General features: G+C 33.0%; 1 protein-coding gene and 1 non-coding gene across 2 annotated transcripts; one reads left to right on the forward strand and one right to left on the reverse strand.

Moving 5' to 3' along the window:
* The first annotated feature begins 2,531 nt into the window (after nucleotides 1–2,531).
* On the forward strand, nucleotides 2,532–3,732 carry LOC139902266 (uncharacterized). Its single transcript, XM_071884907.1, has 3 exons — nucleotides 2,532–2,567; nucleotides 2,659–2,911; nucleotides 2,987–3,732. Exons 1-3 carry the CDS (start codon nucleotides 2,532–2,534, stop codon nucleotides 3,730–3,732), a joined length of 1,035 nt encoding a protein of 344 aa, XP_071741008.1.
* Nucleotides 3,733–10,005: 6,273 nt separating this feature from the next.
* LOC139903493 (small nucleolar RNA R71) lies at nucleotides 10,006–10,112 on the reverse strand. Its single transcript, XR_011778309.1, has one exon. It is a non-coding gene; the product is annotated as a small nucleolar RNA R71 (small nucleolar RNA).
* Nucleotides 10,113–13,081: the final 2,969 nt, after the last annotated feature.

Below are 13,081 nucleotides of genomic sequence, written 5' to 3' on the forward strand. Positions count from 1 at the left end.
CAGCTTGTATTTAAAAAAAAATGAGAAGGACAGATTACAAGTTGTGTGTCAAGGAGAATGTGACGAAGAAGATGTAACGACCCGTCAAAATCGCTATTGACGCGGCACGTTAATCATTGATTCTACAATGAGGTTTTGACCTCTATATGATACGTTTTGATAAAATATTGCATTCATTAAAATAAGTGACTTTCTAAACATAGAAAGTTATAAACATGTGGGTGAGTGCTTAGGTATAAGCAAAACCCCGAAATACATAAGTCTTTAATTTACAGGTTGACATCACAGTCCAATTATTTATTACACAACGCAGTTTTATTTTGAATGCAATAAACTTTGTACAAAGCATGAGAGACTCCATGCAGGCAACAAGCACATCACAGCGGAAGCATTCTAAGGACCTGAGAATAAAACATGCTAAAAAGTCAACACAAATGTTGGTGAGTTATATGTTTAATTGCTCGAGTCATAAACATATATAAAGATAGACCACAAGATTTCATCAAAAGTTTATCAATAGATTCTACATAACAGAGCACCCTGGTAACTAAACTTAACGCTATAGTGATAATTACCCCATTCGTTTTAATACACGCAAACCAACGTGTCTTAAACTCAAATAACATATGTCCGTTAAAAGGCTAGCGCTCTAGCTCGGACGGGGATGTCAAGCCCTATGGATCCATATACAATTATTCGCGCCCACCAGTCCATATCCTATGTACTGGCAGCTACTAGTTACCAAAGCTAAGGGATTTTCGGTTTAACTCAGTGTAGAATTTAGTATGTACTTGTGTCTTATTGCGTTTAAAATAAATTGCATGTATTCTCAGCCCAAAAATATTTAAAGTATTTAAAAAGGGAGACTATAAACTCACTGTTCAATATTGAGGTTCAATATTGTAGGCAAATTACGTAGACGTAAAGATAGTGGATGACTGTATGGTTGGTCTTGGATTCACGAACAATACTCCGAACAATACCCAATATTTCCTTATTTTAAAACGGTTTGAAACCCGAATTAAAAACACCCTCGTATATACCTTATTATTATTAAACTTAATTTAAATTTATAATTATAAAATAAATATAGAAAGAAAGAGTGATATTGAATTCTGAGTACCTAATTCGGCAGAACAAGGCTGGCTTTTATAGGCACATTTTCTGATTTTGGTCCTCATGCGATCGCATGAGTTTTGAGTGCTTTTGCCATGCGATCGCATGGCTAGGCTGGACAGCTTTGTTTTCTAGTTCGTCGACATCAAATAGTATTTTTACTGTAGCAAATAGTGTTCACTGTAGCAAATAGTATTTTACTGTAGCAAATAGTGTTTACTATAGCAAATCACTGTAGTAAAGTCGTTTTCACTGTAGCACTGTAGCAAAATATGGTTTCACTGTAGCAAATAGTGTTTTACTGTAGCAAAGTAATTTTTACTGTAGCAAATAGTGTTTTACTGTAGGAAAGTCGTTTTTACTTGTATATATATATATATATATATATATATATATATATATATATATATATATATATATATATATATATATATACATACATATAATTGTTCATGAATCGTCGAGAGTAATCAAAGGTAATTGTATATATGAAACAGTTCTAAAATTTTGAGACTCAATCTAACAGACTTTGTTTAATGTGTTAAAATAATAAATCGTATAGAGAATTGGTTTAAATAAGTCAAAAATTTTCGGGTCATCACAGAAAAGGTTCTAGAGAAAGGATATGGTGATGAAGAAGAGGTTCTAAAGAAAGGAGAGTGTTCAAAAAAAGTGGATGTTAATAAGGGTAAAAAAGTTATTGATGAGGGTAAAAAGGTTATTGATAAGGTTGATCAAAGTATTAATGTTAAAAAGAAAACATGGAGGAAGTTGAATGTTGAGTGTGAATGGAATCTATATGTTTCAAAACCTGTTAACTCTGAGACTTGGAAAGTTAAAACCTATAAACCAGTACATAAGTGCCATCAATCAAGGAATGTCAACAGTGCACTTATGAATTCCTTGCAACTAAATTAGTTAACCAGATTTCAACAAATTCAAAAATTCCAACAGCGGCAATCAAAGCACAGTATGAGCAAGAATATGAGATGGATATTTCAAAATTTAAGGCTTACAGGGCTCTAAAAGCTGTTAAGAAAGCTGTACAAGGTGATTATGCAAAACAATATGCTGACTTGAGGGATCATTTAGAAGAACTTAGAAGAAGCAATCCTGGTAGTACTGTGAAGGTGTTAAATGAACCATGTGCTGAAGATGCACCCACAAGGATTTTTATGAGATGTTATGTGTGTTTAGGGCCATTAAAAGAAGGATTTAGAACATTATCTAGAGATTTACTAGGTTTAGATGGGGCATTCATGAAAGAACCAACAACTGGACAAATTTTAGGTGCTGTTGGAGTGGATTCTAACAATGGTATTTACCCTTTGGTATATGCTATAGTAGAGGGTGAAAGCTATAACTCGTGGAGTTAGTTTTTAGAATGTTTGCGTGATGATTTGAATTTAACCGCCATGTCCAACTTCACTTTCGTTAGTGACAGACAGAAGGTATTATTTATTTATTTATTTTTTGTTATTTTTTGTTTTAATATAATAAAGTTATTAAATTAAATTAAATGTGTTTCATGTACTTTGTTAGGGACTAATACATGCTGTGGAGAGGATGTTCCCATGTGCAGAACATAGGTATTGTTTGAGACATCTGCATGAAAACATGAAAATTAAGAATTTTAGAGGACTTGCATACAAACAACACCTTTGGAAGTGTGCTACTGCTACAACAGTGCCCCATTTTGAAAAGTATATGCTTGATCTTAAAGGTTTTGATGCTAAAGCTTGGAAGTATTTAGCTGATATTTCACCACACCAATGGTCCAGAAGTCATTTTACAGGTATAACTAACACTCTTAATGTTTATGATCAATTTTCAAAGTATAAATATTACTTAAATCTGAACCATTTTACAGGTAGAGAAGTTTCTGATGTATTGTTGAGCAACATGTGTGAATTTTTTAATAGGTGGATAGTTGATGGGAGGGATAAGTCTATTATAACTTGCTTGGAGTTCATTAGGTCTTACTTAATGAAAAGAATTGATACAGTTAAGAATAAGATAATGAAGTCAGAGGGACTATTAACTCCTAAAGCAACTAAAGTGTTTGAAGTGATCAAAAAAGAAGCAAGCAAGTATACTATGATATATAATGGTAGTAGGATGTTCCAAGTTAATGGCCCACATAATGATCAAATGGTAGTTGACATGGGTCAACGAACATGTGCTTGTAGAAAATGGAAACTAAATGGTATGCCTTGCAAACATGCTATTGCTTGTATTTGGAATATGAGAGAAAATGATCCTAAAGTTCCAAGGCCAGAGGCTTGGGTTCACCAAGTTCATCACCTAAAAAGATGGTTTGAGACTTACCAGTATGCTATTTTTCCTATCAATGGAAGGAGTATGTGGCCTAAGTCAAGTGTTAAGATACCAATACTTCCACCTTTAAAAAGGGCTACTGCTGGGAGACCCAAGAAGAATAGAAGGAAAGGACTGCATGAGAAGGATGAGATAGTTAAGGGGGATAAATTATCAAAAAAAGGTCAGGTTATTCAGTGTGGAATTTGTAAGGGTTTTGGCCATAATAGGAGGGGTTGCCCCAATGGTGGTGTCAAGGCAGATCAAGCTAGTGGATCAAAGAGGAAATCAATGGACTAGTAGTTTGTTTCTTGTTGTTTTTAAAATTATTATGGTACTTTTGAATTTTATTGTTACATGGAACCTGTCATTTGATTCTGTTATGGAGAATCTATCATTTGAACTTGTAATTTGAATTATGTCATTTGAACTTGTAATTTGAATTATGTCATTTGAATTTTCAATTAGTGTTTCTTGTTTATCTGTTGTTGTAATGTTCCATTAGATGATATTATATTAAAATGCTACTATTGTGAATCTGTAGCAACTTGGTAAATTTGGGTCAAAATAGTCACTGTTGGTCAAAACAGTCACCATTAGGGTTTTACCATTCACCATCAGGTCAAAATAGTTATTATTTGGTCACTCTGGGTCAAAACAGTCACTATTAGGTCACATTGGGTCAAAACAGTCACCATTAGGTCAGTTTGGGTCAAAACAGTCACCATTAGGTCACTTTGGTTCAAAACAGTCACTATTAGGTCACTTTAGGTCAAAACAGTCACTATTAGGTCACATTGGGTCAAAACAGTCATCAATAGGTCAGTTTGGGTCAAAACAGTCGCCATTAGGTCACTTTGGGTCAAAACAGTTACAATTAGGTCACTTTGGGTCAAAACAGTCACTATTAGGTCACATTGGGTCAAACAGTCATCAATAGGTCAGTTTGGGTCAAAACAATCACCATTAGGTCACTTTGGGTCAAAACAGTCACAATTAGGTCACTTTGGGTCAAAACAGTCACTATTAGGTCACATTGGGTCAAAACAGTCATCAATAGATCAGTTTGGGTCAAAACAGTCACCATTAGGTCACTTTGGGTCAAAACAGTCACTATTAGGTCACTTTACATTACATGAGTACCAACAACAATCACAAACCAACAGCTAATCACAACTTCATTAGGTCACAATGTGTAAATTGAAAGTACTACCAGGTCATAACATTGTTTTATAAGAATTTTTTTTTTTTTTTTTTTTTTTTTTTTTTTTTTTTGCATACAAGTTATTTTGTATTTTGATTCAGTACCCACTAATTGAGGTCAAAACATTTAAAGTTTGTCATTTGGGTCATAATTGTACTCATATTATCATTTGGGTCGACTGGTGTAAATCTAGTCATTTTGATCAAAACTAGTCATTTAGGTGTAAAATCTAGTCATTTGAATTAGGGAGGTGATCTGTACATCACCTCTATTTTGCCATACACCACTAAATAATTTTTTTGGATATTTTTACCCTTCCTTTTGTTCACCACCAACTCCCCTTAACTTCTCAAAGGAAGGGTAAAACTGTCTAAATAATTGTTTTGGTGGTGTATGGCAAAACAAGGTGGTGTACGGATCAACTCCCTTTGAATTAGTGTCAAAATTGGTCACTGGGTGACAATGTATACATTGAAAGTACTACCAGGTCATATCAGTGTTGTAAAAAAAATAATAAACAAAAATAATAATAATTTGCAACTGAATCTGTTGACCACTTGCTTAACAAAGAATATAAGTAGCTTTTGAATGACTACCAGGCCATTGTAACCTTGATAGTACTACCTCTAACGACCCGTCCTAATCCATCAGGACGAATACATTACATTTCCAATTATTATTTATTATACATATATATTCACACATAACTATTTACAAATAGTGGTTCGTGAATCGTCGGGAATGGTCGAAGGTCAATTGAATATATGAAACAGTTCAAAAATTTTGAGACTTATCATTACAGATTTTGCTTATCGTGTCGAAATCATTTAAAGATCAAGTTTAAATTTGGTCGGAAATTTCCGGGTCGTTACAGTACCTACTCGTTAAAGAAATTTCGTCCCGAAATTTGATCGAGATGGTCATGGTTAACAATAAAAATGTTTTCATGACGAATATGAGTTGATATATTGAGTTTTATCACCATTGAATAATATGGATAAAACGATTTGATTATTCTAAGAATACGAGTGAAGCTATCACAAAATAGTGAAATGAGAAATTAAAGTTTTGTCTTATCTTTTGACGTAGATAGGTTGATTTCCGGAGTTTAAGGGATTTAGAGAAAATCTTCGTAATAAGATTTGGTTCTACGATAATTAAGGAAGTTAGGATCCGCTTTGATTGAATGCGATAATCTGTTTTGATTGTTCTGTCGGATATTCCACTATAAATCCACCCTCTTCATTTCCTTTACTTTTTTGGAGTTCCATACTTTTATTCTTCTCTTTCCGACTTTAAATCAAGCGAATAATGGTTCAAAATTTGTAGTTAATCATGACTAATGTTCTAAGAGAAAAATTGTAACAGTACGATCTTGATTTGTCAAATTACCAGAATATCCAGAAAAATAGAACTATCAATAAGATATGTTCTTGATATATTTGAAGATTAGGTAGAATGTAAGAGTCGTGTACCATGGCACATGATGACGGTATAGTCTGTGAATCATCACGTTCCATTTAGAAACTCAGCATGACTTATGATAATGCTAAAAACGAACATATATTTCATAGCATTATCCCTCAAGAAAGACAAGCTTTTAGTTGCAATTGTTCTATTTACAAGTGATATTCGTTTAAATAATAAAAGGTGAAGACAAAAGACAGATTCGACGAATTAAAGACGCAAATGACCAAAAAGCTCAAAAGAACAAAATACAATCAAAGAGGTTCCAATTATTGATAAGAAACGTCTCGAAATTACAAGAGTACAAGATTCAAAACGCAAAGTACAAGATATTAAATTGTACGCAAGGACGTTCGAAAATCCGGAACTGGGACCAGAGTCAACTCTCAACGCTCGACGCAACGGACTAAAAATTACAAGTCAACTATGCACATGAATATAATATAATATATAATTAATTCTTAAAATTAATATATATATTATATTATATTATAAAACCGTCGGCAGAAGAAAACAACCAAATGTGAGCCTCCCCAGCTGGCCATGCGATCGCATGGCCTTGAAGAGCAAAGCTCATGCGATCGCATGAGCTCCTTTTTCAGTTCACAGGCCTATAAATTCGCAGTTTGGTGAACGTAATATATATATATATATCCATCCTCTCTAAATATATACGTAATATATATATATATATTTATATTTTAATTTTAATTTTAATTTTAATTTCTAATAATAAAGGTATGTTAGCAAATGTTGTAAGGGTGTAAGTCGAAATTCTGTCTGTGTAACGCTACGCTATTTTTAATCATTGTAAGTTATGTTCAACCTTTTTAATTTAATGTCTCGTAGCTAAGTTATTATTATGCTTATTTAATCCGAAGTAATCATGATGTTGGGCTAAAAATATTAAAATTGGGTAAGTGGGCTTTGTACCATAATTGGGGTTTGGACAAAAGAACGACACTTGTGAAAATTAGACTATGGGCTATTAATGGGCTTTATATTTGTTTAACTAAATAATATTTTGTTAATGTTAATATAAAGATTTACAATTGGACGTCCCTATAAATAACCATATACACTCAATCGGACACGATGGGCGGGATATTTATATGTACGAATAATCGTTCATTTAACCGGACACGGGAATGGATTAATAGCCACTAGAATTATTAAAACAGGGGTGAAATTATGTACAAGGACACTTGGCATAATTGATAATAAAGTATTAAAACCTTGAGTTACACTCAGTCGACATCCTGGGGTAATTATTAAACAAAGTATTTAAATCTTGTTACAGTTTAAGTCCCCAATTAGTTGGAATATTTAAACTTCGGGTATAAGGATAATTTGACGAGGACACTCGCACTTTATATTTATGACTGATGGACTGTTATGGACAAAAACCAGACGGACATATTAAATAATCCAGGACAAAGGACAATTAACCCATGGGCATAAAACTAAAATCAACACGTCAAACATCATGATTACGGAAAGTTTAAATAAGCATAATTCTTTTATTTCATATTTAATTTCCTTTATTTTATATTTAATTGCACTTCTAATTATCGCACTTTTATTTATTGTTATTATATTTAATTGAAATTTTAATTATCGTACTTTTTAATTATCGCAAGTTTATTTTATCGCACTTTTATTTATCGCAATTTCATTATCGTTATTTACTTTACGCTTTAAATTAAGTCTTTTATTTATTTAATATTTTACATTTTATTTTAACTGCGACTAAAGTTTTAAAATCGACAAACCGGTCATTAAACGGTAAAAACCCCCCTTTTAAAATAATAATATTACTTATATATATTCGTATTTTTATAAATTAAACTAATATAGCGTTAAGCTTTGATTAAAAGATTTTCCTTGTGGAACGAACCGGACTTACTAAAAACTACACTACTGTACGATTAGGTACACTGCCTATAAGTGTCGTAGCAAGGTTTAAGTATATCCATTCAATAAATAAATAAATATCTTGTGTAAAATTGTATCGTATTTAATAGTATTTCCTAGTAAAATTTAAGCTATTTTATATACACCTCGCATAACATCAAGTATTTTTGGCGCCGCTGCCGGGGATCCGTCTAGCTTAAATGCCGGAAGCGCAACGCTAATATAAAAAAAAAAAATTTACGCTTTTGTAAAAATACATTTTAATATATTCGAAAATATAAAAAGAAAACAAAAATATAAATATTTTTAAGAGTTTGTTAAATATTTAAGTTCTATAAAAGTTTATTTATCTTTATTTTATAAAAATATAAGTTTTATTTAATTTATATAAATATATTACATAAATATATAAAACAGAAAATTCAACAAAAAAAAAAATTAAATAAAAACACTCGAGTCCGGTACTGTAGCAGCCCACTCTGTGGCCCGAAACCCTAGCCCATGCGATCGCATGGCTGGATAACTTAGGACTCATGCGATCGCATGAGCCCGTCTGACACGCCACAGTTGACTGAGTACTGCATTAATTACGTTTTATAATAATAATTATTATATTTAAACCCTAATTAGGTTAGATTAGTTAAATATTTAATTTAGTTATTTATTTAATTTGTATTTTTAAGTTTAATTAGTTTTATAAAATATAAAATTAATAGTTTTATAAAATAAATAATATAAAAATAATATTTTTATAAAAATTGTACTTTTTACAACTTTTAGTATATTTTTATATTTTATCCCTTTTTAATTGTGATAGCGTAACTTTTGTAATTTTTGCTCGTATTTATTTTTAATTCTTAGTTTTTGCCATAGTTATTTTTATTTCTAGATTTTTAGGCTTTGCCGTAAAATCCCTTAAGTGCTTTTTCTTTAGACTAAGATTTAAGTGCTTTAGAATTCTGCGACGTTTTTTTTTAGTTTTAATACCTTTTTGAGATATTGCCATTTGGGATATAGTTTTTCCTGTAAGCTTTAATATTTTTAGACACCTTTTATCTATGTATCAATTATCATTCCAATTAGTAATCTCAATTTGCGATTATAATTTTAAGTTAGTGATAGTAATAAGGTTGGGTTAGTTGAGTTTTTTTTAAGTTTTATAGCCATTTTTTTTTTCTTTTTCTTTCTTATTTTTCGACGCCTTTTATTTTTCGATCTTTTCTTTTTCGACCTTTTTCGACGCGCTCTTTTTCTTTCCTTTTAAAAACTAATAGGATATTCAGTGAATGCACCGAGCAAGACGTTCACCACCTTTTGTACGTTCACCACCTGTAACTAGATCAAGACATCTAGCAAATATTACCGCCATTGATTTTCCTTTAGAATCGTCATCCAGTCGACCAAGTACTCCAATTCAAATTTCCGATAATCCATTTTTTGAACCCGACCTCACAATTGAGAATCCGGATAATATTCAGGGACAATTCATAGATCCTGAACCATTAAATTTTCCTCCGGAACCACCAATCATTCAAATAGAGATTGTTGAGGAACGAACCATTAAATCAGAATCCTCTAGTGATTCGGATTCAACAAATTCAATCATGGAAAATCTGGAACCTTTAAGTATGGAAGACCGAATGAGAGCTAAACGCATTGGCCAAGGTCACGCAATTACTCATCCAGACATTAATGCGCCAGATTATGAAATCAAAGGACAAATTCTACATATGGTGACTAATCAATGCCAATTTAGTGGTGCGCCGAAGGAAGATCCAAATGAACATCTTCGTACCTTTAATAGGATCTGCACACTATTTAAAATAAGAGAAGTTGAGGATGAACAGATATATCTCATGTTATTTCCCTGGACTTTAAAGGGAGAAGCCAAAGATTGGTTGGAATCGTTACCTGAAGGGACGATCGATACATGTGACGTTTTAGTTGAAAAATTTCTTAAACAATTCTTTCCGGCATCTAAAGCCGTAAGACTTCAAGGAGAAATTGTTACGTTCACACAGAAGCCAAATGAAACTCTATATGAGGCGTGGACAAGATTTGAAAAGTTATTAAGAGGATGTCCGCAACATGGTTTAGATACCTGTCAAATAGTACAAATATTATACCAAGGATGCGACATCACTACAAGGAAAGACATAGATATTGCAGCTGGTGGTCCCATTATGAAGAAAACCGAAACTGATGCTTACAAAATTATTGATAACACTGCTTCCTACTCACATGAGTGGCACCAAGAAAAAGATATCGTTAGATCATCTAAAGCAGCTAGAGCCGATTCTAGCCATGACTTAGATTCCATTTCTGCAAAGATAGATGCTGTCGAGAGACGAATGGAAAAGATGACTAAAGATATCCACTCAATACGAATTAGTTGTGAGCAGTGTGGAGGACCACATTTGACAAAAGATTGTCTTAGTATTGAATTAATAATGAAACAAAGAGAGAATATTTCATACATAAACCAAAGGCCTGGAAATAATTATCAGAATAATTATCAACCGCCAAGACCGATCTACAATCAAAACCAGAACTATAACCGAAATATTCCATACAACAACCAACAAGGTCCTAGCAATCAACAAGTATCCAATAATACTTACAACTAACAAAGACCTAATTTTCAAAACAAACCACCACAAACCGATGATAAAAAGCCGAATTTAGAAGATATGATGACGAAGCTAGTTGAAACGCAAACGCAGTTTTTCACATCTCAGAAACAAACTAATGAACAAAATGCTCAAGCATTTAGAAATCAACAAGCTTCTATTCAAAATTTGGAACAAGAAGTAAGTAACCTAGCAAGGTTAATAGGTGAAAGAAAACCGGAAAGTTTACCTAGTGATACAAATGCTAACCCCCGGAATGAAACAGCTAAAGCCATTACCACAAGAAGTGGTACAACACTTAAACCACCTGAAATACCTGTAACTTCTGATGAAGCTATTCCTACTCCACAAGAACCACAACCTAAACAAGATAAGGAAAAAGAACCGGTAGTTGAAAAGGTTAATGAAGATAACACAGCTAAGGATAAACCTTATGTTAAACCATACCAACCACCACTTCCTTACCCAAGTAAAATGAAAAAAGAGAAACTTGAAGCCGAGCAATCCAAATTCTTGGATATGTTTAAACAGATAAATGTAAATCTTCCTTTCATTGATGTGATTTCAAGAATGCCTAGATATGCTAAATTTCTGAAAGATCTAATCTAGAATAGAAAGAAAATGGAAGAACTCTCGGCTGTTACTATGAATGCTAATTGTTCAGCAGTGCTGTTGAATAAGATACCAGAAAAACTATCTGATCCAGGAAGTTTCACAATTCCATGTTTTCTGGGTAGTCTTAGTTCAATAGAAGCATTGGCAGACTTAGGTGCTAGTATAAATTTAATGCCGTTTTCACTATACACTAAACTAGACCTTGGAGAATTGAAACCAACAAGAATAAGCATACAACTAGCCGATCGATCAATAAAATATCCTAGAGGGATAATGGAGAACATGCTAGTTAAAGTTGGTACTTTAGTATTTCCAGTAGATTTTGTTGTTCTGGACATGGAAGAAGATTCTCAAGTTCCTCTCATATTAGGAAGACCATTCTTAAATACGGCTAAAGCAATGATAGACGTGTTCGGTAAGAAACTGACCCTAAGTATAGAGGATGAGAGTGTTACCTTTTCAGTTGATAGAGCAATGCAACAACCGCAATCTGCAGATGATACATGTTATTATATTCAAACTATAGATTCACATGCAGAATTATTAGAAGAATTTCTAGAATTACAAGGAACAGGAGAATGTTCTTTAGGAGAAGGTAATGAACCAATTGATGAAGCTGAAATGTTAGCTACACTAATAGCTAATGGATATGAACCAACAACAGAAGAAATTCAAATGCTAAAAGAAGAAGACAGATATCGATATAAATCATCGATAGAAGAACCACCGACATTAGAGTTAAAGCCACTTCCAAACCATTTGGAATACGCTTATTTACATGGTGAATCTAAATTACCTGTAATAATATTGTCTTCTCTTACTAAAAATGAGAAATCTCAACTCATTTCTGTGTTGAAAGCTCATAAACCAGCCATTGCATGGAAGATTCATGATATTAAAGGAATAAGTCCTTCGTATTGCACACATAAAATCCTTATGGAAGAAGGTCATAAAACGTATGTGCAACGCCAACGAAGACTAAGTCCGAATATGCAAGATGTAGTTAAAAAAGAAATTATTAAACTGCTAGATGCAGGTTTAATTTATCCAATCTCTGATAGTCCATGGGTAAGCCCAGTTCAATGCGTGCCTAAGAAGGGTGGCATGACTGTCATTACAAATGAAAAAAATGAGCTTATTCCTACAAGGACTGTAACAGGATGGCGTGTATGTATTGATTATAGAAAATTAAATGACGCCACCAGAAAAGATCACTTTCCCTTACCTTTCATTGATCAAATGTTGGAAAGATTAGCCGGAAATAGTTATTATTGTTTTCTTGAAGGATTTTCCGGATACTTTCAAATTCCAATAGCACCCGAAGATCAAGAGAAAACCACATTCACGTGCCCTTATGGTACTTTTGCTTACAAACGCATGCCATTTGGACTTTGCAACGCCCCTGCAACCTTTCAAAGGTGCATGATGGCGATTTTTCACGACATGATAGAAGAATGCAAGGAAGTTTTCATGGATGACTTTTCAGTCTTCGGTGATACATTTGAATCATGTCTAGTTAATCTGGAACGAATGCTTATTAGATGCGAACAATCAAATCTAGTTCTTAATTGGGAGAAATGCCATTTCATGGTTAAAGAAGGCATCGTTCTTGGACATAAAATTTCAAAAGAAGGAATTGAAGTGGATAGAGCTAAAGTAGATGTAATTGCTAAACTTCCACATCCCACCAATGTTAGAGGAGTTAGGAGTTTTCTAGGGCATGCCGGTTTTTACCGACGTTTCATAAAAGATTTTTCTAAAATTGCCACTCCTATGAATAAACTCCTAGAAAAGGATGCTCCATTCATCTTTTCAGATG

Source organism: Rutidosis leptorrhynchoides, chromosome 3, assembly GCF_046630445.1.
Source record: "Rutidosis leptorrhynchoides isolate AG116_Rl617_1_P2 chromosome 3, CSIRO_AGI_Rlap_v1, whole genome shotgun sequence".
In the NCBI taxonomy this organism is placed as follows: Eukaryota; Viridiplantae; Streptophyta; class Magnoliopsida; order Asterales; family Asteraceae; genus Rutidosis; species Rutidosis leptorrhynchoides.

Coding starts and splice junctions, on each gene's coding strand:
- LOC139902266 (XM_071884907.1), top strand. CDS start 2,532: ATGTCCAACTTCACTTTCGTTAGTGACAGACAGAAG. Junction 2,568..2,658: donor TCGTTAGTGACAGACAGAAG/GTATTATTTATT, acceptor GTACTTTGTTAG/GGACTAATACATGCTGTGGA. Junction 2,912..2,986: donor GTCCAGAAGTCATTTTACAG/GTATAACTAACA, acceptor ACCATTTTACAG/GTAGAGAAGTTTCTGATGTA.